Below are 27,694 nucleotides of genomic sequence, written 5' to 3' on the forward strand. Positions count from 1 at the left end.
GTTAATGAAAATTTACCCAATTCAGAATTAAATAAAAAGGCTAAAGGATCAGAGAATATTTCTGCTTCTGTTCTCCACCCTCCCTCTTCCCCTAGTGATTTAAATTTAACAAACTGAAACTATACTCTAAATATCAGATATTTATGCCGGGGTCTGATGTGGCAACCATCTTTGCATATTGAAGTTACTTGAGGATCATTTTAGTGAGAAGCTCATCTATTAAAAACCCCACTGGGTACAGAATGCATTGCTGAGGGGAGACTCAAAAGTTAAAGAACACGATGGTCCTTACCCTGAAAGAGCTTACTATCTAAGCAGATGGTACAGATAAAAAGAAAGCACCCTCTCTCCAAAAAAATAGCAAATAAATGTGTGGATGCATATTAATTTACAGCCTGTGGATAGTTGCCTATTGAAATCTGAGCTTGTCTTCTTACCCAGGAATAGAGTTGTCCCTCAGATGACATTTCCCAGCTCCCTCTGCATCCGTATGTGGCTATGTGACTAGCTGGCCATGTGACCTCACTCTTGCTAATGGAATGTGGGCAGAAAAGATGTGCCTACTTACAGACCTGGCCCATATCAGCCTTTCTTGCTTTCCCCTATGGGCTGAAATGTCAAAGACCAAAGACTTTTGGAAACCATGTGTGGAAATGGACATAGTTGCCTTCTGACTGGGTCCTTGAATGATTGTGGTGGAGCAAATATTCCTCAACTCCCCTTGTCCCCACCTCTCCCATTCCTGCCCCACCATCATTGACCTGCAACTTCATTAAGTTACAATTTTATTATTTATTAAGTTGTAACAACTTAATAAATTCCCCTTTTTAAAAAACCATGCTGTTTCTAGTATATTGCATTCTGGCAGCTTTTACAAAGTAAAAGGCCATGAAAACGTCCAAATTAAGGCAAGGCTATAAAAACGTCCAAACTAAGACATCCAGGGAAAGATATCTTGGCTCAAGAAGTCTGATGCTGTTCGGGTTTCTTGCTCAACTGGAAAGGCACACATCTGCTAGCTTTCCCTCCAGGCTTCTTCATTGGTTTCCCTGGGGTCTGTTGGCTCTCTCCAAAATGGTTCCCTCTTAAAGAGCTCCAGTAAGCAACCCCACCTTGATGGGTGGGTCACATCCCCATGGAAACAATAAAAAAGATTCCACCCAGCAATACTGAATGAGAATTAAAGAACTTGGCTTTTCTGGGTGTGCCAGTTTGAAAAGATTATGTACCCTAGAAAAGCCATGTTTGAATCCTGGTTCCATCTTGTGGAGGCAGCCTTTTTTTTAACCCCTATTCAGTGCTATAGGTTGGAAACTCAAATAGATTATCTCCATGGAGATGTGACTCCCCCAATTGTGGGACTAACCTTGTATTAGAGGGAGATGTGACTTCACCCATTCCAGGTGGGTCTTGATACTTTACTGGAATCCTTTAAAAGAGGAGACATTTTTTTGAGAAAGCTAGAGAGCCATGAGACCCATGAGACCCCACGCAGTCAGAGACCTTTGGAGATGAAGAAGGAAAACACCCCTGGGGGAGTTTCATGAAACAAGAGGCCTGGAGAGAGAAAGCTGGCAGATGTCGCCATGCTTGCCATGTGTCTTTCCAGTTGAGAGAGAGACCTTGAACTTCACGGGCCTTTCTTGAGTGAAAGTAACCTCTTGTTGGTGCCTTAATTTGGACATCATTATAGACTTGCTTTAACTGGGACATTTTCATGGCCTTAGAACTGTAAACTTACAACTTATAAAATTCCCATTCTGTTTCTGGCATATCACATTCTGGCAGCTAGCAAACTAGAACACTGGGGTACACAACAGATTCAAACAGACACACTGGGCATTTCTCCCCTATCCTCCAAAGGGAAAGCCTTCAGTCGAAAGACATCCTTGTGAAGAGAGATGTGTATTACCTCTGTTTTCAAAAGGATTCTGTCAGTGCTATGCTTATCTTTTTCTCCCCCATATTTTCTTGTGCTTTCAAATCAGTATTAAATTACCAGAACATTACATAATGGTCTCCTTACCCCCCAAAATTAAATATCTTAGAAATAAAACTAAACTATCCTTTGACCATTCCACCCCAGCAATTCCAACTGCTCTCACCAATCCGAAGGTACACCCAACTGTTTGGTGTAAATCATTTCAGAACTTTGTGTGTGTATTCACATAAGTCCATAGAAAATCAATGGGCATTGTTTTTCCATAAATCACATCTAACTGTACATTTGTTCCACGATTTGCTTCTTTCACTCAACAACAGTGTTTTATAGAACCCTCCATGTTTCTATATGGAAATCTATTTTATTCCTAATGTTTACATGTTGTTCTGTAGTGTGATTATTCCACAATTTATTTAGCTATTCCATCATTCAGAAAGTTTCCGATTTTTCACACACAAAAAATCAGAAGTGAATATCCTTTGACCTACCTTCCTGAGCACTTACTACATGGTGAGCACTCTGTCTGGTGCCTTGCTGATGTAATCCTATTTAAGCCTCTCAGCAGTTGTATGAGATCGTCATTTAATGGGTGAAGTGTCTAAGGCAAATGTGCCAGTGGTTCTTTAGGGACAGATACTGAGAGGTTCAATTGCAATAAGAACAATGAAAAGTTTTGACCCTTTTATTACCCTTCACTATAGTCATAGCAATTTACACTCCTACCAGTGAATATGGGAATTCCCTATTCTCTGCTTCATCACCAAACACTTGATATTTTTTACTTGTAGTCCATCTGCTGAGTGAAAATGTCCTCTGTTGTTTTAATTGGCATGCTCTGATTAATGAATGAGTTTGAACACTTTTCATGTATTTAGGGGTTAATGGTGAATAGCCCATTACTGGTTCCCTTAACCAATATCTTCCCATTCCCCCAGGGTCTTCTTTTGTTTTCAGACACATGCCAAGCTTTCCTTCATGGCTTTCCAATTCTTTCTTCTTATGGCCCAGGTGTTTCTCAGAAGCTCTACCTTTTTTATTCTAAATTCCAGCCTTGGCCTTAGACTCCCTCTCCTAGTCCTTGCACAGGCTGTTCCCTCTGCCTAGGAACTCACTGCATCTCCTCTCCCTTTTATTCCTCTGTTCTAGTTTGCTAGCTGCCGGAATGCAACACACCAGAGACGGATTGGCTTTTAATAAAAGGGGATTTATTTTGTTGGTTCTTCAGAGGAAAGGCAGCTAACTTTCCACTGAGGTTCTTTCTTATGTGGAAGGCACAGGATGGTCTCTGCTGGTCTTCTCTCCAGGCCCCTGGGTTCCAACAACTTTCCCCGGGGTGACTTCTTTCCGCATCTCCAAAGGCCTGGGTTGAGCTGCTAGTGCTGAGATGAGGAATGCCGAGATGCTTAGGCTGTGCTACATCGTGCTCTCTCATTTAAGCACCAGCCAATTAAGTCAAACCAGTCACTCATTGCAGCAGACATGCCTCCTAGCTGACTGCAGATGTAATTGGCAACAGATGAGGTTCACGTACCATTGGCTTATGTCCGCAGCAACAAGACTAAGGTATGCTCACCTGGCCAAGTTGACAACTGAATCTAACTAACACATCCTCTTACATGCACATGCACACACACACACTCCAAACAACATACACATTTCCCTCTAGGAGCCCTTCTAACCCTTCCCTCTACTATGTGCTTTCCAATCTTAGCACTTAGATTGGAACTATAACACTATAATTGCAGGTTAGTTTTTTAATTAAGCTCTCCCCTTAGATTATAAACTTGTTGAAGACAAAAGTCTTTGTTTTTGTATCCTCCATACCTAGGACAATGACTAAAATATATCAGGTACCCAGTAAGTGCATTTTGAATAGAGGGAAGAAAGGATGAGGGCATGAATGAATGAGTACATTTATCGTGTTCTACACTCCAGATCCTGAAGCCAGGTCTCCTCACTGAACATGTAGCTCCTCCAGGGCAGAGGCTGTAGAAAGTTCAGATGAGACAAATGAAAGAGCTCTGAAAATTCTATAACTTCATCCAGCACTGTATCCAGTGCAATGCGAGGCCCATGTTCTGGCAAGTTCTAGATTCATTAAGAGGCTTGTGGTTGACCAGATATTTTCTTGGATATGAGGAAACCAAAAGAGAAGAGAGAAGAGGGTCAACTGGTTTGTCTCTTGTTTCCACTGTCCGGGAGAGATTGGTGGGGATTCCCTCCTTTCCTTCTAATATTAATTAATGATTCAGAAAATTAATTATGGATCATTCTATTGTGTTTCAGGCTCTGTGCTCAGCAATAGGTGGATGAATTAGATAAACACTGTTCTTACTCTCAGAGAACTTATGATCTTTTGAAAGGCATGGGTAGGCAAGCACTCACTGTAATAGTCTGTGCTACATGTGATTATGGAAGAATGAATGAAAAGGTGTAGGGTGTGGGAGACACTCTACAGAGGTTTGAGTAAGATTTTGAAGCAGTGTTATCAAAGCAGGCCAGGGGATCTGGGGCATCATGGGCAAAGGAACTGAGAGGCCCTTGGGAGGGAGGAAGAAAGGACTCAGGAGCACAGAGAGTGGTAGGGTGTGGTTGACGCAATGCTGGACACACATTCTTTTCAGTCACTTTAAGTCCATCATGTCCCTTCTCAGTTCACAAACCTCCAATGACTTCTCTTATCCCTCTGAGTGAAAGTCCTCTAAGGTCCATCTCCATTAGGCCTCCCTTGACCTCTCTAGCCTCATCTCCTCAGGATCTCTCCATCACTAACTCGACTCCAGCCACACTGGCCTCTTTCTTGTTTCTTATATATCATGGCCTTTGCCTTTTCTCTCCCCTTTGCCTGAAAATGCTCTGCCCTCAGAAAACTGTATGGCTTATTCCTTTATCTCCTTCAGGTCTCTACCTAAATGTCATCTTCTCAAGGAGGGCTTCCCTGTCCACTTTATTGAAAATCACAACCTCTCTTCTTGCAGAAGCACAGAACCTGTCATAAACTGCTAGTTTTTCTACCTCCTCCTAGCTATTCTCCTCTTCTTCCTGGTCACATGGCTGCCCAATAAAGATTATATTTCCCAGTTTCTCTTACAGCTAGATATGACTATGTGACTAGATTCTCACTAACAAAAGGAAATTGTTTGCAATTGACTTCTTTTCTTTACTACATTTCTTCAAGCTAGACCCCAGACATGCCAGTGACCCAGTTTCAACTATACAGATAAAGACAACACCTTAGGAGATGGGATAGAAGGCACCCAGGCCTCTTTGTGACTCAGTGGAGCACAGATGTTCCACTAGAATGGTCAGACAACTACATGAGAACAGCAAACTTTTATTTCAGTTACTATAAGTTTGGATCACTTTGTAACAATAACTACGCTTGTACTCTAATGTGCACATCTGTTCTACTCCTTCCCTGATTTATTTTTCTGCATAGCATTTAACACTATCTAACATACTGAATGTTTTCCTTATTTTATCACCTGTCTTCCTTAACTAGAATGTAAGCTCTTCCAGGCAGGGATTTTTGGTGTCCTTGCTTACTGTGGCATACCCAGCACCTAGAACTGTGCCAGGCTCAGAGGAGTGCTACATCAATGTATTTGGAGTGAAATCTTATTGGCTACTGAAGGTACAATCATAGAGCCTATGTCACAAAGAAGAATTTAGTAAAGTTTGAAAAATAATCCGAGGGTGTGTGTGTGGTAGGGTAGAGAGAGGATGAGGTGTAGGAAGGGGGAAAAGAGTGAAGACAATGAGGAACTTAAATTCTGTCTGCATGAATGGAGAGTGCAGAGCATGCAGATGGAGGGAGAGGAGGGGTTGAGTTTCTAATCTCTTCAGAAACATCTGTCCCTTGGACTCTCCTGTGTCTTGGAGGGGGGCTGTGGGGGGCCCTCTCCATTGGTGTTGGAGTTGAGAGAGGAAGATAGATAAAATAAGTTGCTCTTTTTTTCTTCCTCACTCAGTAGGAAGTAAACTATGCCCCCTTCCTGCCATCTACCTATGACTGTCATTCATTCCCTACCTCTTGAGAAAAATACATGTCAAAACATAGTCAGGGTGACTTGTATTGTAGACTCTTTGAGGTGGAAGGTATTCATTGAAATAACTGTGGAAAAACTATTAGGTGGAGTCAAATTGCCTTGGATTCAGGTCTGAGGCTTTTACTAGCTGGGTGCCCTTGAGCAAATAGATTAATCTTTTGATCACCATCCTAATCTGTAAAATGAGTCTAACCCTGGCTCTTCATTTGTGTTGTGAGATAATGTAAAAAATTAACAAAATAGTATGCTCTAACTCCCCCCCCCCCCCCCGCCCCCCACAATGCTTGTTTTCTTAAATTGCATTCATAGAAGCAAATTATTCAGACTACCAAAGTGCCAGCACTGTTATGTGCTGGTCAGACCCAACACACTGAATAACACAGCCCCTTTCTGGACACAAACTTTGATTGTTAGGTGGTGGTTGTTTCAAAACCAGGTCACATCCAGAGAAAGGCCATAAGGCTGGTGAGGAGTCCAGGAATTGTCACACTGAAGGAAGTGGCCACATTTTACCTGGAGAATGGAAGAATTAAGGGAACATGAAGCCATCTTCAAATGGGAGAAGTGTTTTTGAAAGGAAGAGGAATTTGGTTTAACTGTGTGAGCCAAGAGAGAAGAGCTAGAATCAGTGGGTAAAAGGTACAGGGAGATAAATTTCAGTTCAATATGAGAAAGAACTTTCTAAGTGAGTCGCTGGCAGATACAACAGGCTTCCTCAAGAAGTAGTCAATGAAGCTGAATAGCCACTTATTAGAAATACTAAAGAGAAAACTCAAGCAGGGAGAGGGTGTTTGGACTAGATAAACTTAGATGTTCCTTTCAATCCTGGCATCTTCTGTACAATTGGATTGTTCTGTAGCTGAAGAACAGATTTCAATGCACTTATATATATATTTATGATTTTAAGAACATGTGCATCAACAAATATTTTTGAGCTTTTGTTGAAATGACGGTTATTAGAAAAGCTTCAGAAAACCTACTGAGAAAAAAATGGAATAAATATTCAAACTGTAGAGGCAGTCATATGACCTTGGAAATGTGGAATAGTGCCCAACCAAGAATTTGAATCCCAAAGTACAAGCTTTAGTGGGAACAAACTTGTGCTGGCCAAAATCTTAAACTTTTTCTGTCCAAAGCTTCTGAAACCGCGATTTTACAAGGCAGAAAATGCTGAGCTTGATTTATCTACTAAAAGCTTAATCTATCCTGAAAGAATCTGTTAAAATTACTCCCTGTAAGAGTCGACACAGTAAAAGCTGTAATTTCCCAACTACCATCAGTATGTGAAATTTTGGGAAAGCCGATAGAAGCATGAGATGATACAGAGGCAGCGCCAGAAACATGGTTTTCGCATCCACAAATTGCTACAGAATAACTGAAGGCCCTTGGTTCTAAAGTGCTGGCTGCCGGCATCACCTCTTTAGCTCACACCCCTTAACCACGTCGTCCCTTGGGGTGAGGCAGGTTTAGGAAGGCCTCTTGGGAAGGGACCGCGGACGGCCAGAGCCGCTGGGAACGACAATCGCTGCGGGGAGAGCCTGGGCGCCAGAAACTGCTCAGAAAGACAGCACCGGTCAGGCGAACCCTTTCCACTGGGCGCTGGGAGGGCAAACAGCCCCGACCCCCTTGATCCCACTCAGGGCTCCAAAAGCCTTTCCTCCTCCCGGTGCACAACCTTCCGCAACCACTCGGATCACCCCTGCCCGGAATTTCCTCCCCCGCCGAGGCTCGGAGGGGTCGGTGCATCTCCAGGGCAGGCCAAGAATCCTCACGCACAACACCTGCGGCTTGCAAAAGGGAAACTACCCAAGGGGGTGGGGGGTAGGTCAGCCTCCTTAGAGGCTCCCGCGGGTTCCGCAAAGCCTTGGTGGTTTCGGTGGTGGGGTGTTACCGCGGGAAAATAAGAGACTTTAGCAGTTGACAGCCCCTCCCGCCCTGTCCAAGTTAACACAGTTGTTGCTTGGGTCTTGGGGGTGGGGAAGCGGGTCGCAGCGCACTCTCGCCCCGTCGGTTTGAACGGCTTCCGCAGCGGCAGAGTCTAAAGCTGACCCGCCCCGCGCGCTCGGGGCATCAGAGGACGCGCGGACACCGCGGCGGGCACCCGGGCTCGCGCACAGCCGGGGAAAGGGGCCGTCGTCCCGCGCTTGGAAAGGGGCATCGGGGCCGCGCGTATGCGCGAGAGCGTCCGCACGGCGCCTAGCGTCCGGACAGGTGCAGGCGCGCGGGCTTCCCATTGGTCGCGACGATGGCGGGTCCTTTCCCTCTCCTCGCTCTCCTCGGTCCCCCTCCCCCTTCGCCGCATCGCCGGCTCGGTCGGCGGAGGTGCGTACCCGCGTGCCCGCGCGCGCGCCCACTGCCCCGCCCCCACCACCGACCTCTTTCCGCGCCGCCACCGCGCGCTCGCGGGCCCAGGTACCGGGCACGCGGGCGCCTCCTCGGGGGCGCGCGTCCGGGCTGCGGTCCTCCGCCTGTACCCGCCCGCTCGCGGGAGCCTGGGGAGGGAGAGCGCGGGCGGGGGGAGCTGGAGCCGGGCGCCACTGCCGCCGCCGCCGCCGAGGCTTTCGTCTCGCTCGCTAGCGCAGCGGCGGCAGCAGAGGTCGCGCACAGATGCGGGTTAGACTGACTGGAGGAGGAGGCGGAGGAGGGAAGGAAGCTGCATGCATGAGACCCACAGGTAAGACCCAGAGCCCCGGAAGGGGCTTTCCAACCCGGGGAGGAGCGCGCAGGCCCGGGAGGGGGAGTTGGTACCTGTTTTTGCTCCCCAGGGAAGGAATTTTTTTGACAGCGCAGAGAAATCTCATTGGAGACTGGGGCAATAGGACCCATCCCGATCCCAGGGAAAACCAGAGAAGTAGCTGGGGAGATCTGGAGCCACAATGTGAGATTCGTAAGAGTGAAATGTAGAGGCCCAGGCAAAAGTGTTTCCTCGGCCTCGAGACGCAGGAAGGCTTTAGACTTTCCTATCGTGGTCACAGCCGCTGAATTCCAGGGACCGGCCCAGAGCCAGGGTGCGCTAACCCCTGCCCTCCCTCCCCTCCTCCATCCTTCCCGCACGCGCAGCATCCCACGGCGGCTGTTACTCAGTGTGCCCCGCTCGGAGGGGCGGGAGGATTTCGCCGTGGGAAAGGGGACGGGGGCCGCGCGGGGGAGGACCGCGGATGGAGACCGGGAAACCGAGGTGCCGGGCCCCCGAGCCCCAGCAGCCCAGGGTATTGTCGTGTTCCGCTTCTGACTGCAGACTCTTGCAAGCCGGATGCCCTCTGTGGATGAAAGATGTATCATGGAATGAACCCGAGCAATGGAGATGGATTTTTAGAGCAGCAGCAGCAGCCTCAGTCCCCCCAGAGACTCTTGGCCGTGATCCTGTGGTTTCAGCTGGCGCTGTGCTTCGGCCCTGCCCAGCTCACGGGCGGTGAGTGACCCCGCTGTGACCCGGAGGGCCTGGGACGGTCCGCCCGCCCGGGAGAAAGAGCTTCTCTAGAAGGACAGCACTACACACACACACACCCCCCACCCCGCCGTATCTCCATACGCCCAGATTTCAGGGGTACCAGAGAATCCGAAGGCCCTTGGGTCCAGCCTAAGACCACCCTTCGAAACCGCTGGAGCTCCCTGAAAATACCTCTGTGGCTCCCACACAGATTCCCACGCACACCCTCTGTCCTGGGCTTTTCCCAAGCTGCCCAGCCTGGCTTGTCTACAGGAAAAACAATAAAACCTGGTTCACTTTGCTTGCTTTGACCAAGAGAAGAAAAAATAAAGAGGGGGGTACATGTGGTTAAGGTGTATTTGTGTACCTCTGAGCCTAGTCGGTGCCCTCAGCAGATAGAGGCCAGGTTTCTGCACTTGGATTTAGACAATAGTTGCAAGAATCACGTTTGTGAATGTGAAGGGTCTGAAAACATGATCAGGCGGGCTGAAGGCAGGCTTATTTGAAAGTTAACTTTCTCTTCGTTTTCTCTCTCCCTGGGAGGTGGTAGGTGCCAGCACTTCTGTGCATGCTGGAGGTGGGGAAGGGATGCAGAGATTTTCCTTCAGGTGTGTGTGTGTGTGTGTGTGTGTGTGGAAATTTGCTTTGCTTATCTCAGTATGATTTACCTGTGTTTGTGGAAAATTGCTTTGCTTATCTAGGTATGATTTTCCTAGAGAAAAAAGTCAATTGCTCTTTTATGAAGTGGAAGTTAACCGAAATAATACTGATAGCTTCATTCTCTGTAGGTTTTTAATCCATAACGTATTTGCTTCTATGGAAGGGGGCTATCTTTTGGTTGTGGTAGGGGAAGACAGATGGAGTTCTTGTCTGAATTTCAGAGCTTTAGAGTCTCCCTGCCTCCACTCCTCTTTGCTGTGTCTCGTTGCTGTCCATTTCACATTTTCTGTGAGGGCTTGCTGACACAGACATGTTATAAGGACAGAATTGTGTTTCTGGAGCTGAAATACTGTTAACATATAAATAAGTGATCATTGGTCGAAAAACAAGTATGGATCAATATTTAAAAGCCCTTTTTTAGTGTTTAAAATGTTGCTGTTTCAGAGAATTAGAAGGTGGAGATGGAAGAATTGAGTGACAAATGAGCAGAAGTGGAGGAGGGGAATAACAAATTAGGGTTTAACATAGAATAATCAATAACACAGACCTTTCACTTAAAGAGCTAAACGATGCCCAGAATATAAAGATGCTTGTTGTGATGAGCATGTCTGTTAGAAGTAGTGAGAAAACATTTGCTTTGGGTGGGTACTTGGTTTTTGTTGTTGTTGTTTTGTTTTTACAAGGGGTAACACTGTTGGTGCCCTTATTTCCACAGACATGTCTCTGAGCCAGGTGTGGACTTCCTTGTCATAGGGAACAAGTTCAGATGTTGTTATGCCAGGTCAGGACCTGTGTGGCCTGCCAGGACTCTTGTCCTAGCCTCTGTCCCACCCCAGGCATTAGCTCTGCTTCACGGATGAATGGGCACAAGTGGGCAGGACAGTGTTGCATTGGGCTGGGCTGTTTCCTTCCCCATTTTCTTCTCTTGTCTCCAGTTCTAGCTTTCATTTCCTCAAAGCAGGTCCATATGGGTTTCCATCCTTTCGGTCCATTTCTCCCACGTATTTATTTCTCCCCTGTTATTTGGGAGCCTTGGCGGCTCTTATTCGATGTGTGAGGTCTGAGCAAAGCCCTGCTGGATTTGAAGGCAGCACTCTTGTTTCTGCTAGTTTGTGTTTACCGTGCACCCTCCTCAAGGATCCCCCAGCCAGCTCAGTGCACAGCATGGCCCCCTCGGTCTCACGTCAGTTGCCTCTTAGGTTCCTGAAGCATGTCCTCTGTCCCTCTCTTCCCACAGGGAACACATGAAGCAAAAAGAGCTAGAACCCTGAAGAGGACGGTGGACATATGGTTGCCTTTCACTTCTCAGTTTCAGAGCCCTTTCTTTTTAGGTATTCGTACCCTGCAGAAAGGCTAGCCATCACTTTATTTCATCTTGAACTCCTTCAGACTGAGAGTGTGATTTCTGGAGGAATATTGATCACTTCAGAATTCCTCCGTGAATAAACAGTTTAGGTGGGGAAGGGTAATAGGGAATGTCCTATGGAGTTCATTCTACAGAGGTTTTCTTTCCTAGGAAATAAACCTATATAGAGGCTCCAAGATGGCAATGGAATCAACTCTCCTTAGCATTCGCTAAACCTGGGATGCTAAAACTTTAATGTGCATGTGAATCACCTGGGGAACTTGTTAAACTTCTGATTCAGTTGGTCTGAATGGTACCTGCGATTCTGCATTTCTGACAATCACCTAGGTGATGCTGCTTCTGCTGTTAACTCACTTTGGTTAGCAAGGCTTTAAACTAAGGCATTTCTTAAAATAAGTTTGTTTTGAAGTCGGCTTTCTGACATCACTCTCAATTACCAAACTCAAATGGCCTACACAGAAGCAGAAGTCTTCTCACCCAGTATCCCATCTTTAGGAGATACTCAATGCTGAAATTCTTCTCTGAGGGAGTGCTTTCATTTTTTTTTTTAACCATAAAAGGTGCATATTTAATAGACATTGTTCTGAAATGTGGATTTTTATCTCTGATTGCTTTCAATATAAAAAGAACACCACCATAGCAAGATATAATAGTCTCTGCTAGGAGAAAAAAGCATGTGCCCAATACATGTATGATAGAAACGAGAAACACGAGAAACACGAGAAACAAAATGCTGTGTCCTGGGAAGTTAGAGATTCAGTTCAATTCTTTGAGTCCTAAGGGAGCTTTCCTGTGCCTAAGTTACCTTGAGGTGACTAGTGGTGACTCTCTCCAGGTTCTTTTGTAAATTAGAAAAAAGGGCCTAAGACCAAATAACTGAAGAGGCCTAATGGCAGGTTTGTAGAGAGATATGAGATCTTGCTGTTCTAGAACATGCATGGAGCGTGACTTTAGCTCTTCTTTCTCCCCTCCACCCGAGTGCACTTTTCCAGAGGTCTGCTGGGTTGCTGAGGGCTGCCAGGAGTCGTTCATCTAGGGTTTGAGGAAGAGAGCCACAAGTTTGCTCCACAAAGAGGTCTTTGGAGGTGAACTTACTAGCGCATCCCTAAGTTTTTAGAGTCAGGATTTGAGGCCTGACTCTGCCATTTGATAGCTTTGGAACCTTGGGCCTTACAACCCCTTATTTACAGATAAGCTTCCTTATCTATAAAATGAGATGGTGATGTGGGGTTGCTGTGAGGAATAAAAATCACATAGCACTCAAAAAATGCAGTGAAAAAAGAGGAGAGGGCTGAGATGGCACAGTAATCTTTGGGGGTCTTTGCTTTGTTCATCTGGTGAGTATTATTAAGTGCCCATCTCCATTCTGTGCTGACTGTTGCATGTGATGCTCTTTTAACCTAGAAGAGCCCTCCTTTTTTTTTTTGCTTAATGAAGTAATTTCTCCTCAAAATCCAGTTGAAATGCTGCTGTCTGACATTTCTCTGGTCACTAAGTTCCCCCATTGGGTCCCCACTGCACTTAGAATAATCATCCATCCATAGTGTCATCTCATCTGCCAGCCTGTAAGCCTATGGAAGGCAAGAACCTTGCCTTTCTTTATTGCCGTCTCCCAAGAACCCAGCACAGTGTCTGACACAAGGTAGATGCTCCTCTTCTGTTGACTGAGAGCAAGAAAAAAGATTCCTAAATGACTGACATAGCATTAGAATATAAGTGCCATGGATTGAGTTCCAAAAGCATAAGATTTTCATGGCATTTGAGGCTGTATTCAGTGGACATGGTCCAGAGTTTGGGGGAAGAATCAGGAAAGGATCTAGAGAAGAGGTAGCATTTAGGATGGAATGGGAGGGAGTATCTCAGAAGGAAAGACGCTTTGTGCAAAGGTATGGAGATGGCTACATGAGTGCACTGTTCAGGGAGCAGAGAATAATATGACTAATCTAGGACATTGAATACTTGCAGGGAACCAAGTAGGGTGAGCACAAATAGGTTAGGATATTATTGTAATGGTTCTTGAAGCCCCAGTGAAGATTATGAATATCACTTGCAGGCAGTATGGACCTACCGAAGGTTTTAGAGCAGAGGTGTAACATCAGCTGAGCTATATACTTGATTTCCTTCCTCTAGTTGCAAGTCTGTTACTCAGAGCAAACCCCCAGTCCCACTACCCTCTCTGCACACCTAGGTTGTGGTACTCGTGTGGTTGTTAAGGTTTTTGATGTCTTGTTGGGGCCATTTGGCTGTAGCATTGGGTTCTGTGCCAACACGCAGGAACAAATGCTTTCTGAGTGTTTCACTGATTTGGGGTGTCAGTCTTTTGGAGTTTTATTTATTTATTTATTTATTTTTGGCATGGGCAGTCTCCAGGAATCAAACCCAGGTCTCTGGCATGGCAGGCGAGAACTCTGCCACTGAGCCACTATTGCCTGCCCTTGGAGTTTTATTGAGAAAACTGTTTTTACATGATAAGTAAGCTTTTCATGCAGTGCTACATTTAAAAGCCACAATTTCAAACCATACTTAATTCAAACAATAAACAAAGTCCCAATTCCTCAAAAAGATAATGATTCTTCAACCAAAGGCCACTTTAATATAAGCAGCATGGAAATTCTTTTTATCCACAAGGTGAAATATGCATGCTTTGGGAGACATGAGAAGGATTTCATTTAAGTAAGTATCAAATCTCTAGACTAGAGGCCTGAACAGGCATGTTGGAGAGAGAATCAGTGGTTCTTTAATGCCTGAGAGAATATGAGTATGGGTGAAGAACTCTCTCTATTCTATTAGTCAAGGTTTCTAGAGGAACAGAACCAACAGGAGAGCTCTTTCTATTCTATTAGGGTTTCTAGAGGAACAGAGCCAACAGGAGAGATCTGTAAATATGAGATTTATAAAGGTGTCTCATTCAACTATGGGAATGGAAGAGTCCGGAATCCATAGGGCAGGCTGTGAAGCTGTTGGCTCTGATGAAGGGTTTGGACAGACTCCAAAGGAGAGACTCATTGGCTGAAGAAGCAGTGAAAAAGTCCCTCTTCTTCCTTGAAAGACTTCAGCTGATTGGGTTATCACTTTGTGGAAGACATGCTTTAGTTGATCGCAGAGGTAATCAGCCACACATGCAATCAACTGACTGATGATTTAACATATCAGCCTTCCAGTTTATCAACCAGCCATGAAATATGCTTGCAGCAATGACCAGGCCAGTGCCCAGATAATTGTACATCATCACTTGGCCAAGTTGACACCAGAATCTAGCCTATCGATTGGATACGTGAAGAAAAAAGCACCCCAATTATTCTCTGATCCTGGTGTCAGAAGCATATTTCAAAAAGTTCAGAAAAGCCAAGGAGGGTTGCTCTTAGAAGGGAATCTTTAGTGCAGCATCAAGGCCCTGCATTCTTTATGGGGTTGACAGAGTTGTTGTGGATGTTATGTGAAAGTTTTGGGTGATGAGTCACAAACACAGATTGCCAGCCTGCCAGGAATGCCTGAAAGGACAGCTTTGTTAGATCAAAGGCCCTGGAGGGAGAGAGGGGAGAATAGGCAGCAAAGGGACCTTTTGGGCTTATGTAACCTAGGCTTCTGCAAGGGTCTGTGGGGGAGGGCAAGGGGGATGAACGTGTGGGACCTGGGTTCTTGCCTTTACTGTGGTCCAGAGGGGAGGAATTGAGCTTTCCTGCAATGCTGGGATTGGGAGTTTCAAACTATACAATATGGAAAGCAGAGGCAACAAAATCCATTTGGAGAATCTGAGGGCAGCTTCTTAATTGTCCAAGCCATATGTAGATACAGGCCTTGCTAGAAATAATATGGTGCAAAAGGGCAAGGAGCCATTTGGAGACGATGCAGTAAGGGCTGCTTGGAGAAGCTAAGGGCAGATCTTTTCAGCCAAATCGTGGAGGTTCAGGCCCCACTAGTCACGCTAATGCCCAGGGCGGGGCTAACTGGGTGGTTGTTCAGAGGGAACTCACGATTAAGCCAGACAGGATGACCAGGCACCAAATATAATTTTCTTTCTGCCATTACAGATATTCAAGTTCAATCTCTGCCATTAAGTAGCTATATGGCTTTGGGCAAGTTGTGACTTCTCGACTCTGCTCCTTCTGTCTTACTAATATTCTTTGACTCTGTAATTATAGGAATTTGATCAGTTCTGAACTCTGCATAAGGCTTGCTCTGATTATTATTCTTATTTTACCATTTAACCATTTGTCCATCCATCTTTTGTGGCCTGTCTGTTGCATGTCTTGAATGTGGTCTGAGGAAAACATAAAAGTAATAGTTGATCTCTTCTCAAAAGTTTTCATTGAAGAAGCTGCAGAAAATTATGGTTTTCACAGAAATTTTTAACTCATTTTAAAATTTAGTGTTGCTTATTGGTTCTGGTGAGAAATATTTTCCAGACTGCTCCTCCTTCTCCTTGCCTTATTTTGAAATCTCATTCAGTATTTTATAATGGAAATAACCACACATAGCAACAACATGTCTAAATAGGTTATTGGGACCATGGCCTCTGAATTGTTGGGAAGAGACATAAGAATAGGCTTTCTAATTTATTTACAATCACATTTCACCAAAACTAAACTCAGTATCTAAGACAGATACGTAGGATATACGTTTTCATACATTAGATATGACATTTTTATCTAAATTTTTAAAAAATGCAACTAACCTCCATGACTCTAATGTTTTCCTAAGGTTGAGATGACATTGATTTATTGGTCCATGCTCACAAGAATGAGCTATTCAACTGTTGTTATCCATGGGAAATTGGAAAAAAGATGGGATAACATTTTAATTTGGTCAGCTAAGTGATTTATAAAAGTTTTTTAATCATTAAATAATGCCAGTAATAATTGTAAACTTTCAGAGAGTGCTTACCAAGTGCTAAAGCTGTTCACCACACTTTACTTGAGCCTCACATTAAATGTGCTAGGTAGGGACTATTGCTATCCTTATTTTACAGAAAAGGAAACTAAGACACAGAAAGATTAAGCAACTTATCCAGGATCACCCAGCTAATAAATGAAACGTGAAGACCTAGATTATTCTTCTTTTAATTAAAAGCTTTCTCTGTAGCATAGCAAGGAATGGAAATCCCAATGTCTAAATGCATTTTTTCTTTCAATCCAAACATTTCTCATTAAGTTGCAGTTGTCAAATATTTTGGAACTTTGACCCATCTCACCCTGATCTGAGGGAACTCTTTTGTGTTGTGGCTGAAAAGCCTAAAACCTACAAGCCAATAAACAACAACAACAACAACCAAGTCCCACAACCCAAGAAAAAGTGAAGTCCAGACTTTCTGAACTTTGAGTTCTTGGTGAAGAAAGGTAACTGTGAACCTCCAAGTGTGTTTTACCACAATTCCCATTGTCTCTCAGTAGGCTCAAGGAGATCTCATTGGTTTAGACCTCAGCTTCCATTGTTCTGCCATAGAAGTCATTCTTTCCTCAGTTTGTCCTTTCTCTGTCCCCTTCAATCCAGGCTGGTTGGTGGTTCCACTCATAGAAATTTCACAAAACACTTGTCGGCTTTGCATGCAGTTCACATTGCTACCTACAATGAAAATAACCACACAGTAAGCCCCATGCTCTGGGGCCCAAAAGCATCAGGAATAATGACTTTCCACAGATCCTTCCTGGATAAGTGTACCTCCAATTCTGACTTCCATTGAAGTGGCTGACTGTATCCATATTCAATTAAACCTTCACATGGAGCCCTATTCTCCAGAAACTTACTTTCCTGATACTCAGATAGGTCCCTGATAGAGCCGCTTCATGCCCTAGTCTCTGAGCACACTATCTGGACAGGCTCAGAATTTTCCAGATCATCAATTTCTGATTTCTTTGTGCTAAAGAATTAACTTCTCAGTTTATTCTTTTCCTCTTTCATTTCACTATAGGAGAAACCAGGCTGCACCTTCTACACTTAGCTCAGAAATCAGCTAAATATGCAAGTTCATGGTTTTTAGTCCTGCCTTCCATCTGGCATCAGAACTCAACTTTGCTAAGTTTCTGCTACTTTCAGACAAGGATCACCTTTCTTCCAGTTTCCAAAAACACATTCATCATTTCCTTCTAAGGGCTCATTGGAGTACCTTTAGCACCCATATTTCTACCAGTAGTCTCTTCAAAGAAATCTAGGCTTTTTCTTGTAAGCACCTCACAGTTTTTCTGGCCTCTACCTATTAGCCAATTTCTAAGCCATTTCTGCATTTTATTTTTATTTATTTATTTTTGGTATTTGCTATAGCAGCACCCCACTCCTGGTACCAAAAGCTGTTTTAGTTTCTGTCCCTGTTCCTAAAGCAAATACTATGCAATGGGTTGACTTAAATGATGGGAATTTATTGGTTCATGGTTTGGGGGTTAGAAGAAGTCCAAATTAAGGTCTCATTAAGGTGATGCTTTCTTCCTGAAGACTGGTGTTCTAGGGCTGGCAGCTGGCGATCCTTGGTCCTTGGCTTCTCTGTTATATGACATTGCACATGGTAACTTCTCTTGGCCTCCCCCTTTTTTTCTGTTTCCATTGACTCTCAGCTTCTGGTTTCTCTGTGTGTGTGTTTTTTTTAAATACCTCTGTGTGAATTTCATTCTACTTATAAAGGACTACAGTAATAGGATTAAGGCCCCTCCTGATTGATTGGGCCACACTCTAACTGAAGTAGTGTCATCAAAAGTTCCTACCTACAATGGGTTCACAACCACAGGAGTGGATTAAGTTTAAGACCATGTTTTTCTGGGGCACAAAGTTCCCAACCACCACACTGAAGAAAGTGGTCAAATGGATCACACACTGAATAAACACCTGGCAGAGACCCCCTGATAAGACAGTTATTGCCATCATCATCCCCTTTGGATGTTTCTCTAAGCCGTTTGTTATCTCAGTGTGATAGCCTTCCTTGGAGTGGTTCTTTTCCAAGTAATTTAGACAAGCACTAATAGTTATGTTAGTGCATATGTGTCTAGAGTGTTAGAGTTTGCAAAGTGTTTTTTGCATGGATCACCACCTTTAATTTTCTTAACAACCCTTATTGATTAGGAAGAGATTATGATTTTATCCCTTCTTCTTCTTCTCTTTCTTTTCTTAAATTTGTGATCTCAGACAAAGCCAGAATAGGAGCCGAGCCTCCTGAGTTCAAGACTTTCCTCATCATCATTCTGGGCCAGCCTTTGATTTATTCCAGTTAGTACATATCAAAAGGAAAAAGAAAAATTATATTTTAGGATCATGAGCATGAGTAAAATTCCCCTCAAGAAGGTTAAATTTGAAGCAAGAATAACTGATTCAGTGGCTTATGAGATCTGTAAGTCACTTACTCAGCTGTTCAGAAAAATGATGTTTGATGGTATGAGCTTAAGATGCTACAGCTTAGGGAAGAAGTTCATTCACCATTTCTCCTTTTTTAAGAAATTGATTCCTTAATACCACTGTAAGAAGAAGAAATTATCCACTCAAGAAGAAAAACAAATAGAAATAATTAAGCAAGTTGTTCATAAACTGGAATTAAAAGTGCACTAAAAATAGCTTCTTAATTGAGAGTATTGTAACTGCTTTATTAATCTTAAACAAGGTAAACTGGGAACACCAGAGAAGTAAAACAAAATAATTCTTGCCATTATCTGGACATGACAGTAAACCTGAGAATACCGTGGGGAATGGGCCTCCATGACTCCGCAGTTGAGTGAAGGCACAGGGTGCTGCAGGAGGCAGGCACAAGGGTGACTCTGTCGATATATACCAGTCTGCAGGAATGGATTTTGGTTATTAGAAGTAAGAGGAAATGTGATAGATTGAGCATTTAAAGAGAGCCAACATGGCCAGACAAACTCACTGCCCTCCCCCTCTCTACATGGGACAGGACTCCCAGGGGTAAACCTCCCTGGCAACATGGGACAGAAATCCTAGAATAAGATGGGACTCAGCATCAAGGGTTGAGAAAACCTTCTCGACTGAAAGAGGGAAGAGAGAAATGAGAGAAATGAGATAAAATAAAGTGACAGTGGCTGAGAGATTTCAAATTATTTGAGAGGTTATCCTAGAGGTTATTCTTATGCATTATATAGATATCCCCTTTTTAGTTTAAGGTCTATTAGAGAGACTAGAGGAAAGTGCCTGAAATTGTAGAGCTGTGTTCCAGTAGCCACGTTTCACGAAGATGACTGTAAAATGAGATAGCTTTTGCAATGTGACTGTGTGATTGTGAAAACCTTGTGTCTGATGCTCCTTTTATCTACGGTATGGACAGATAAGTAAAAAATATGGATTAAAAAATAAATAATAGGGGGAACAAAGGTTAAAATAAATTGAGTCGATTGAAATACTAGTAGTCAGTAAGAGGGAGGGGTAAAGTGTATGACATGTATGAGTTTTTTCTTTCTTTTGCTGCAGAGATGCAAATGTTCAAAAAAATGAACATGGTGATGAATACACAACTATGTGATGATATTGTGAGCCAGTGATTGTAACCATGTCAAGAATGTTGGTATGTCTGTTCATTCATTACAATAAAAAATATTTTTTTTTTTTTTTTTTTTTTTTAAAGGAAAGACAGAGAGAAGGAAGGAAGGATAGAAGGAAGGAAGGAAGGAAGAAAGGGAAACATCTTTTTAAACATTTTCTTGTTTTATTGTATTCTGTTTCTCCGTTTTTGTTACATGGGCTGGGGCCGGGAATCGAACCGAGGTCCTCCGGCATAGCAGGCAAGCACTTTGCCCGCTGAGCCACCGCGGCCCGCCCCTAAAAAATATTTTTAAAAAAATAAAAAGAGAGGATGAGTTAGGGTGAGGTTATTTGGAAATGAAGGTTCAACTTGGATATCTCATTCTTTGATTTGAAATTGGTGACTTTTGTCTCATGGAATTACCAGCATGGGGGCAAGACTAAACAGAAGTTTCTCTCATGCACTGTCTTTCTTTTTGTCAGAGCAACAAAATACAAAAAGATCTTATAGATATGTGGTGAAATTGGGTGGTACAGTAAAAAGGAGCTCTTTTAAGAAAGAAATAAAATGCATTCTTACAATACATTCTTTCAAATTTATGTGCCTCCAGTATTGTTACTGATCTAGCAGGTTTTCAAATTCAGATTCTCAGTACGTAGAAGAATCCTTGAGACTTCCCCCCAAACGTCAACTCCTGGTATTCTCTAGGAGGGAAACAACAAGATCTACTTCTTTTATAGGTATTTGATGTTGTCAGGCTTATGGCTGTGAGAGGTTCTTAACTATTCCATTAGATTGCTATTAACTAACTCCAAGTTACTGTGTGCGAATCTAATCCAAGAGTGCACTTTAAACTAGCAGTTTCATTTTGAAGACACATCTGCAAATTTAGGTTATAGTATGACAGCATCACTCAGTGTTGGAACCATCTCTATATGTTTAAGTTATACTGAAACAAAATGAGGAAAAAATAGTTTAGAAACTTGCAATTCATCTAATTTAGAACAATACAGTCCTGAATCTCTATGCAACCTTTGAAAGATGTGTCCAATCTGGAACCCGATTTTTTCCTACCATCTTTCTGTTTACACTACCAAGTGAGCATGGGAGGTGCTCACTTGCTGTTTATAACGATTTGATGGATAGGTTTTAATTTCTCCAGGCAAATAACTGGAGGGATATAGGGTCCATTGAAAAGTACACAGGGTCAGTTTTACTTGCTGCTGTCACCAGCTGGCTGAGGATAGTAACCTAATCACTTCCTCAGTTTAATTTTCTGGGAAATAGCAATAATTCTTGGACCATCTGCCTCTTGTGGTTGTAGTGAGATTCAAATACATTAACTGGAAGGAAGGCACCATAACTGTGTGAGGAATACATATCATCACCAACAAGCAGGTGATGAATGATTTCTATGTTCACAATGCTGGGGTTAGCCTACCAGGAGCTTCCTTTGCCCTGTAGGGATATAGCATAACAAATGCAAAGTAATACAGAGTGGCATAGGCCAAGGCAGATGTGTGGTTTAGACCTCTACTAGGTGGTCACTTGATCCTTGGCCCCAATCATCCTATAGACCTAACTGGTCATGAGGTGGGATGGTAGGTCCTATAGCAGACATTTATCTCAGAAACTCTGGGATGGGGGAGGAGTCAGGGAGGCTTATCAGAGAAGATAACATTTGAGTTAAGTCTTGAGCAATACTTTATCTAGGCAGAGAAAGTGCTGGGAGGTGATCTTTTCAGGAGAAAGGATAGTACGAGCGAAGTCCTGGAATGAGAAAGAATATGTATTGATGACAAGGAGTAGCTCAGGGCAGCCTTACTAAAGGGTAGATAGGTTGGGAAGAGACTGAAGAGGTAGACTGGACCCCTCCACCTTCCTAACTACGATGCTTAGGAATTTGAACATTACACAGTGGGCAACTGGGAACCCACATTGTCAGGCACATGACATGATTTGATCTTCATTCTACAAAAGAATTCTTGTGGCAGTGTGGAAGATGGAACAGCACAGGAGAGAACAGAAGCAGAGACTCCTTTACTTAAATATTTATTCGGCACCTACCCTGTGCTAGGTGGAGGATACAGTGGGGAGCAAAACAAAGCTCTGCCCACAGAGGATTTATATTCTAGTGGGGGGGGGGCACTTAGGAAACGATTTTATTGGCCCAGGATGGACATGATGAGGGCTTTAACTAGAAGGGAATAAATGGTTGTGAAAGATATGAAAGAGGGAGAATAACTGAGGCTAGACAGCTGATTGGACATGGGGATGGAGGGAGAGCATTAACAGATCCATGGCAGCAGTCATTTGGACTGGAAGCCAAAGAGTTCATTTTGGATAAGGAGGCTTGTGTTGCCTGCAGGTCATCCATTTGGGCGCCATCTGTCTCTCAGTTTCGTATTTACTTGGTGCACACAAGAGGGATTAGGGTTGGAGATGTAGATTTGCATACCATCAACATCAAGAGAGTTGTTAGACCTGCAGGAAAGGCTGGACTTTCCCAGGAAGCGCATGTAGTATAAGCAAAGAAGAGGTTTCGAGGATGTAGTACAGGAAACATCCACATTTAAGTGTAAAGAGGAGAAGCCAGTAAGAAGGCTAAGAAATCATGCTGATAATCAGTGTTCATAATAAAAAAAATAAGCTTGATTCTGGCTATTGATGGTCCACTCTAATTTGGGGGCAACTGATTTTCCTAATTGTGTTACTATTAAGATAATGTTCAAGTAATTTGAATTCTGGGTGCCCATACCAACTGCAAAGAAAGGAGAGCAGGGCCAAGAGAATCTCTATGAATCTCTGTGCTGATGGAGAGTCTGCATAGAGATATTGGAAGTTCACCTGCAGGAGACTCAGAATGTTTTTAGGTTTTACTGAAAGGCCGAAGCTAACAGGCAGAATTAGAACTTTGGGCAGAATTAGAATTCGACAAGGTCTCTGGGTGGCCATGGGAAGCTTTGAGAGTTTCCCCTCTTGGGGTCATTGGATCGAGGGGAACTGGTTCCTCAGTAGTGTTAGTGATTGTGGAATGTCTTTCCTGCTGCAGCCCCTTCCTCCCTTCTCCTGGGGGCGCTGTGATATTTTTATGTGCTAGTGCTTCCGATGCATGCCCTTTTGCACAAATCTTTTGGCAGCCAATCCTTGAGTCCTTCAAAGACTCATTCTTCTCAGGCTGTCAGTTAATCTTCAAAGGTGTGATTGTCAGAGAGGGATTCTTCTGTCACTCCCACACCCTGTGACCAGCTCTGTCACCTCTGCAGGGAATCTTTTAACCTCTTCACACTTTGGTTTCTTCATCTGTAAATCAGGGGCAATAAGGCTTGTTCCTCTACACTTCCCAGGAGCCCAGATGATGCGGTTATGCGGAGGCAGTGTCAGAAGATAAAGCATTTTATAAATACAAAACAGAGTTATCATTGCCTGTCTAGAAGGAGACATCATTCCACTGTGCCTACAGCCATTTTTGCCTTTTGCCTCCCTAAGTACTAAACCAGGTTGGCATGCTCTCTGCAGCATGTAAACACCTCCTCACGAGCAAGTCCTGACCCTGGTGCAAGCTCATTTTATATGGATAGGATGTGAAGCAGCTGCACGAGCTGTTTTGTAGCAAAATGGGATGTACTAATCTGTGCTGTGTCCCTGCTGCTGGCACGTTCAGTGAATAGTCATGTCTGGAGATGGAGAAGGTCCTTGTGTGTTGAGAGGAACTTCTCAACAGCTTTTGGCTCAAGCCCAGTTGGTCCCTTTTGTGTGCTCACAGGGGCTCAGGAAAAAGAAATTAAATACAGGTCGCAGGCAAGTGCTTTGTTTTAGGTGCTTCAGAGGTACGTGAGAGAGGAAGTTGTGACATGTGTCTTTCCCTCTGCCACCCCCTTGTCCTGCTTGGTGCTATCGTGGTTGGCAGCATATGGACACAGTGGGCCAGCATCTTCTGGCTTAGGTGGAGCAGCAGGATGAATCAGAAGCTGCCTTGGGATCCAGAGAATCACTTAAGTGCTTTATCTTTGCTAAATGCCTCCCCTCACTTCCAGCTGCATGCTGTCTCTGATTCTTGGGAATCTCGTTATAGCTCTGCAAGTGGGAAGCTGCTTCTGGTTTCTGTGGGCTGGAGATCTTGGGATTCCTAATCCTTTGGGGGAAATGCCTGGAAATCCTCTGACTGTGTTCCAGCCTAAGAGCTCTTCAGGAAAGCAGTCTTTTTACCTGCTTAGGGCACCTGCTGAGGTTTTTATTGACCCTCACTGTCTTCAGACCTTTGCTGCAAGTGGGCTTCTGGAATGCCAGGTTCTTATGTGGGGAAGGGTTCTTTCAAATGTAAGCAGACCAAAACGCTTTGAATTATAGAGGAGGGTCTTTTATGGTTTTCTTAGGTACTAAGACATTTATCCCCTTGAGAGTGGCTTTGCTGAAAATCTGCTGCTGCAGTTTTCATTTACATGGTAATACACGCACAGAGCTTTTGCCCTTTGTTATCTCCAATGAAGGAAGATCCAGTTCTTCAGGGGCTCTCCAAACACACAGAATATCTAAAAATGGAAGTGAACCTGCTCTTTCTAGCAGTTGCCTCTGCATTTTGGGTGGAGAACTAGAGCCAAACGCAGGGGTAGATTCCTGTTGGTCTCTTTTTGCTGCTGTTAAAATTGTTCTTTTTCTGTTTCCTCTATGCACTGTGGTTACTAGGAGCTTTAATCAAAAGCAGAGTCTCCACTTTGACTTTGCTGTGTGGTTTGTGTCATCTCACCTCCTACGTTCCTTAGTCTTCTAATACTTAGCATTTTCTTCAGTGCCTGCTGTGTGGATGTTGTTGCTAAACTGGGTCATGTTCTCCGTGGTCGAGCATAAGCTTTCACTTAAATTCAGAAGATTGTGCCACTCCCATTTCTTCTTGACTTTCGACTAATTTGAACTCTTAGTTTTTCAGTCTTGTAGCTGGATTAGGGGAGACACAACTAATAAAGCTGAAGAGCTAGATGGCCACATATTCTCTGAGAATTGCAGAAGAAAGTTGATGCATTAAGGAAGGCTGAATGACTGCAAAAACAAAAGTGGACCAAATTTCAAATAAGACCCACTAACCCCAATCACTCAGTCTTCCCTAAGCCACTTTGCTCTTTCCTCCACCTGGCTGTTACACAGCTGTGATCCTTCCCATCCCTTAAAAATCAGCTTACATCTCACCTGTACAACCTTCTGGGAGCCTCTCACATGGCCCCTGGCTTCCCTAGCTTGAAGAAATCTCTCTATTCTCAGAATCCTCAAAGCACTAGAATCATGGGATGTTGAGCTGGAGAGGACTATGGAGATGGTTTGGACTAGAGGTGAGGGGGTGGCACTCCTTGGCTCCCCGCAGGGTCTGCCTGGACAGGGTAGAGTCTGAGGGGAGCGGGTTGAGCAAGCTGCTGCTGAGCACACACCTGCCTCCACGTGAGTGTGCACTGTGCAGGCTGCACCTCTTCATGTCCTCTCACCAGCACCACCCCCTGTCCAGTCACACTGTCCTGAAGATGAGGAAAGAGAAGGTCTCTGTCATTGAGACAAGGGTCTGGAGAAAGACCACCTGGGATTGAATCCCACCTCTAGTGCTTAGTTGCCTTATATGTGGGCCAAGCTGCTTAATCTGTCTGTGCTTCAGTTTCCTCATCTGTAAGATGGGGATAATACTTATACATGTAGGTCTGTTGTGAGGACCAGATAAGTTAATATATGGAAAGCACATAGAACAGTGCCTGGCATGGAGTAATATTTCAGTAAGTGTTGCCTGTTATCTTTATCATCATTATCTTTGTCTTTTTAGTTATACAAACTTCTTAAACCAGGATCCACAGCCAGTTCATCTTTTTTTACCTGACTGTGCTCAGCATGTTTTAGACCTTCAGTAAGCATTTCCTGCTGTCTAATGGATGAGTGTAGGACTGAGAGAGTACAGCCCAATGCCAGACCGCCACAACTGGTTTACAAATTCCTAGATTTTCCACTGGATTGTTGTCTCTCAGAGCACGGTATTCATACATAGTCTCAGTCCAAAAATTACTGCTTGATCAGAGAGTTAGAGGACTCTGCAGCTAGCTTTGACAGCCTAAACCACCTACCATACAAATGAAAGGTAGTGTTGAGTCAAACATTCCATTATTTCTTTTTCTATTTTTCTTTTTGTATGCTGTATGGTGGAGGTCACATTTCATTCTTTTTCAGTCCCGTTATCATAGCACCATTTGTTGATTTTTTTTTTCCCTTTGGGAAGTGCATGTATTTCATTATTTCTAAACTCTCTTTTCCATCTTGCTTCTGACGTCTGGGTAAAGTGGCAACAGCAGCTGAGATAACTGGCAGGAAGGGCAATGAAAGGGTTGCTATCTGGCTGTGACTTAAACCTTGTCCCTTCCTTAGTGATGGACAGCACCTGGTGTGTCTGATTTTTTCACTTACTCTGAAGGGCGTTCAAATGTTGCTTTGAGCTCCTAAGGGTGAGAGAGTGAGGAGGTCTTTCCAGCTTATCTTTGTCTACTCTAGTACTTACTCAACAAAGTATTAAGCACTTACTACATGCCAATAAGGGTGTTAGGTACTAAGAATAGAAATACAAATAAGATACAGTCTTAGCCCTCAAGAAGCTCGAGTCTACATGGGCTATCAAAGGGAGACAAAGGCCAATTTCACTGAAAAGGTGCTGTGGGGCAGAGGTAGAATTCTTACCCCAGTCAGGGGTAGTTCAGCAAGATTTCTAGGAGGATATGCCAGAACTGCATTCAGAAAGACGAGTGAGAATAAGTTAAAGAAGGGGAAGAAGTAGCGATATAATCAAAGGTATAGCTGACGAGACCACATCTGTGTGTGCACGTGTGTGTGCCATAGTGGTATTTCCAAGCTGTCCATTTGCCTATGCTTGCATTTCATGAAGTCATTCATAAATACTTCCTGATGTTCTCTCTATACAAACTACATGCAGCACTGGTGGTGGGGTTCAGAGATTATTTGGAGGCTCAAATTTGCTGAGTTTTCCAAATTATAGGGCCATAACATTTGCTGTAACTTGATCAACCTACTGCTAGATTCTCCCATTATCCAATAACAGCTGCTGGCTACTAAAAATCAATTGCAAGTGGATCCCCACGCCAAGCAGAGGGCTCCCTCCTGGTTTAGGTCAGGTGAATATTGAATCATTACTGTGTTAGACTGCAGAGACTATCTGTAGTAATAGAAGGCGATGTCATATTTTACTTTTAAGTTATTTCACAATTATCTTTTGTGGGGCAGTTTTTTCTCTCTTTCTAATCAAAAAATTTCCTGATTTTTTTTCCTTCTGATACTTTGAATTAAAACAAATGGAGTGTTTGAGTTATTTATGTGTCCAATTTTGGTTGTGCTGCCATTATAAGGAGCCTGTGTTAGAGACCCATAGCCCCTTTGGCTAAAGAAGGGCCTCCTCCAAATTGACAGAGAAGCCAGCAGCCAAGTCATCTGCAGTCTGACGCCCCTCGTTGGCCTCTCTCTGCTTAGTACATCCTAGGTAGTAAGTGTCCATATGCCTGCTTCAGGAGGTCTGTGAACTAGTCCCCCCCCCCCCCCCCCAACTAGCCCTGAAAATGTATGAAGAGTTGTGTGTGCATTTCTCTGAAGATGGTGTATGACTTTCAACAGATTCTCAGATGAGTTAATTACTCAAAAAGGTTTAAACGTCACAGATATGGAACAAACTACATAGGGTGAGTCTGTGGCTAAGCTATTGATATTGATCATAGAGAAGAAAATAGTTTTTAAGAGACTGGGAAATTATTTTTCATATTTATAAGTT

General features: G+C 43.7%; 1 protein-coding gene across 7 annotated transcripts in view; it reads left to right on the top strand.

Annotated features, from left to right (window-relative positions):
* SUSD4 (sushi domain containing 4) overlaps positions 1 to 27,694 on the top strand; it is a 158,618-nt gene that overhangs the window by 10,294 nt on the left and 120,630 nt on the right. The window contains exons 1-2 of one of the 7 annotated variants that reach the window (XR_013170793.1): positions 8,493 to 8,665; positions 9,230 to 9,403. The exons of 3 other annotated variants lie outside the window; for them this stretch is intronic. Coding sequence is in view for 2 of the 4 variants with exons in the window: in XM_077149151.1 (XP_077005266.1) it covers positions 9,265 to 9,403 (139 nt within the window). In the remaining 2 variants the exon portion in view is untranslated. Of the gene's footprint in view, positions 1 to 8,477; positions 8,666 to 9,229; positions 9,404 to 27,694 lie in introns of those variants that run through there. 3 more of the 7 variants (XM_077149151.1, XM_077149153.1, XM_077149157.1) reach the window with 3 other exon arrangements.

This window comes from Tamandua tetradactyla, chromosome 2 (assembly GCF_023851605.1).
Source record: "Tamandua tetradactyla isolate mTamTet1 chromosome 2, mTamTet1.pri, whole genome shotgun sequence".
NCBI lineage: Eukaryota > Metazoa > Chordata > Mammalia > Pilosa > Myrmecophagidae > Tamandua > Tamandua tetradactyla.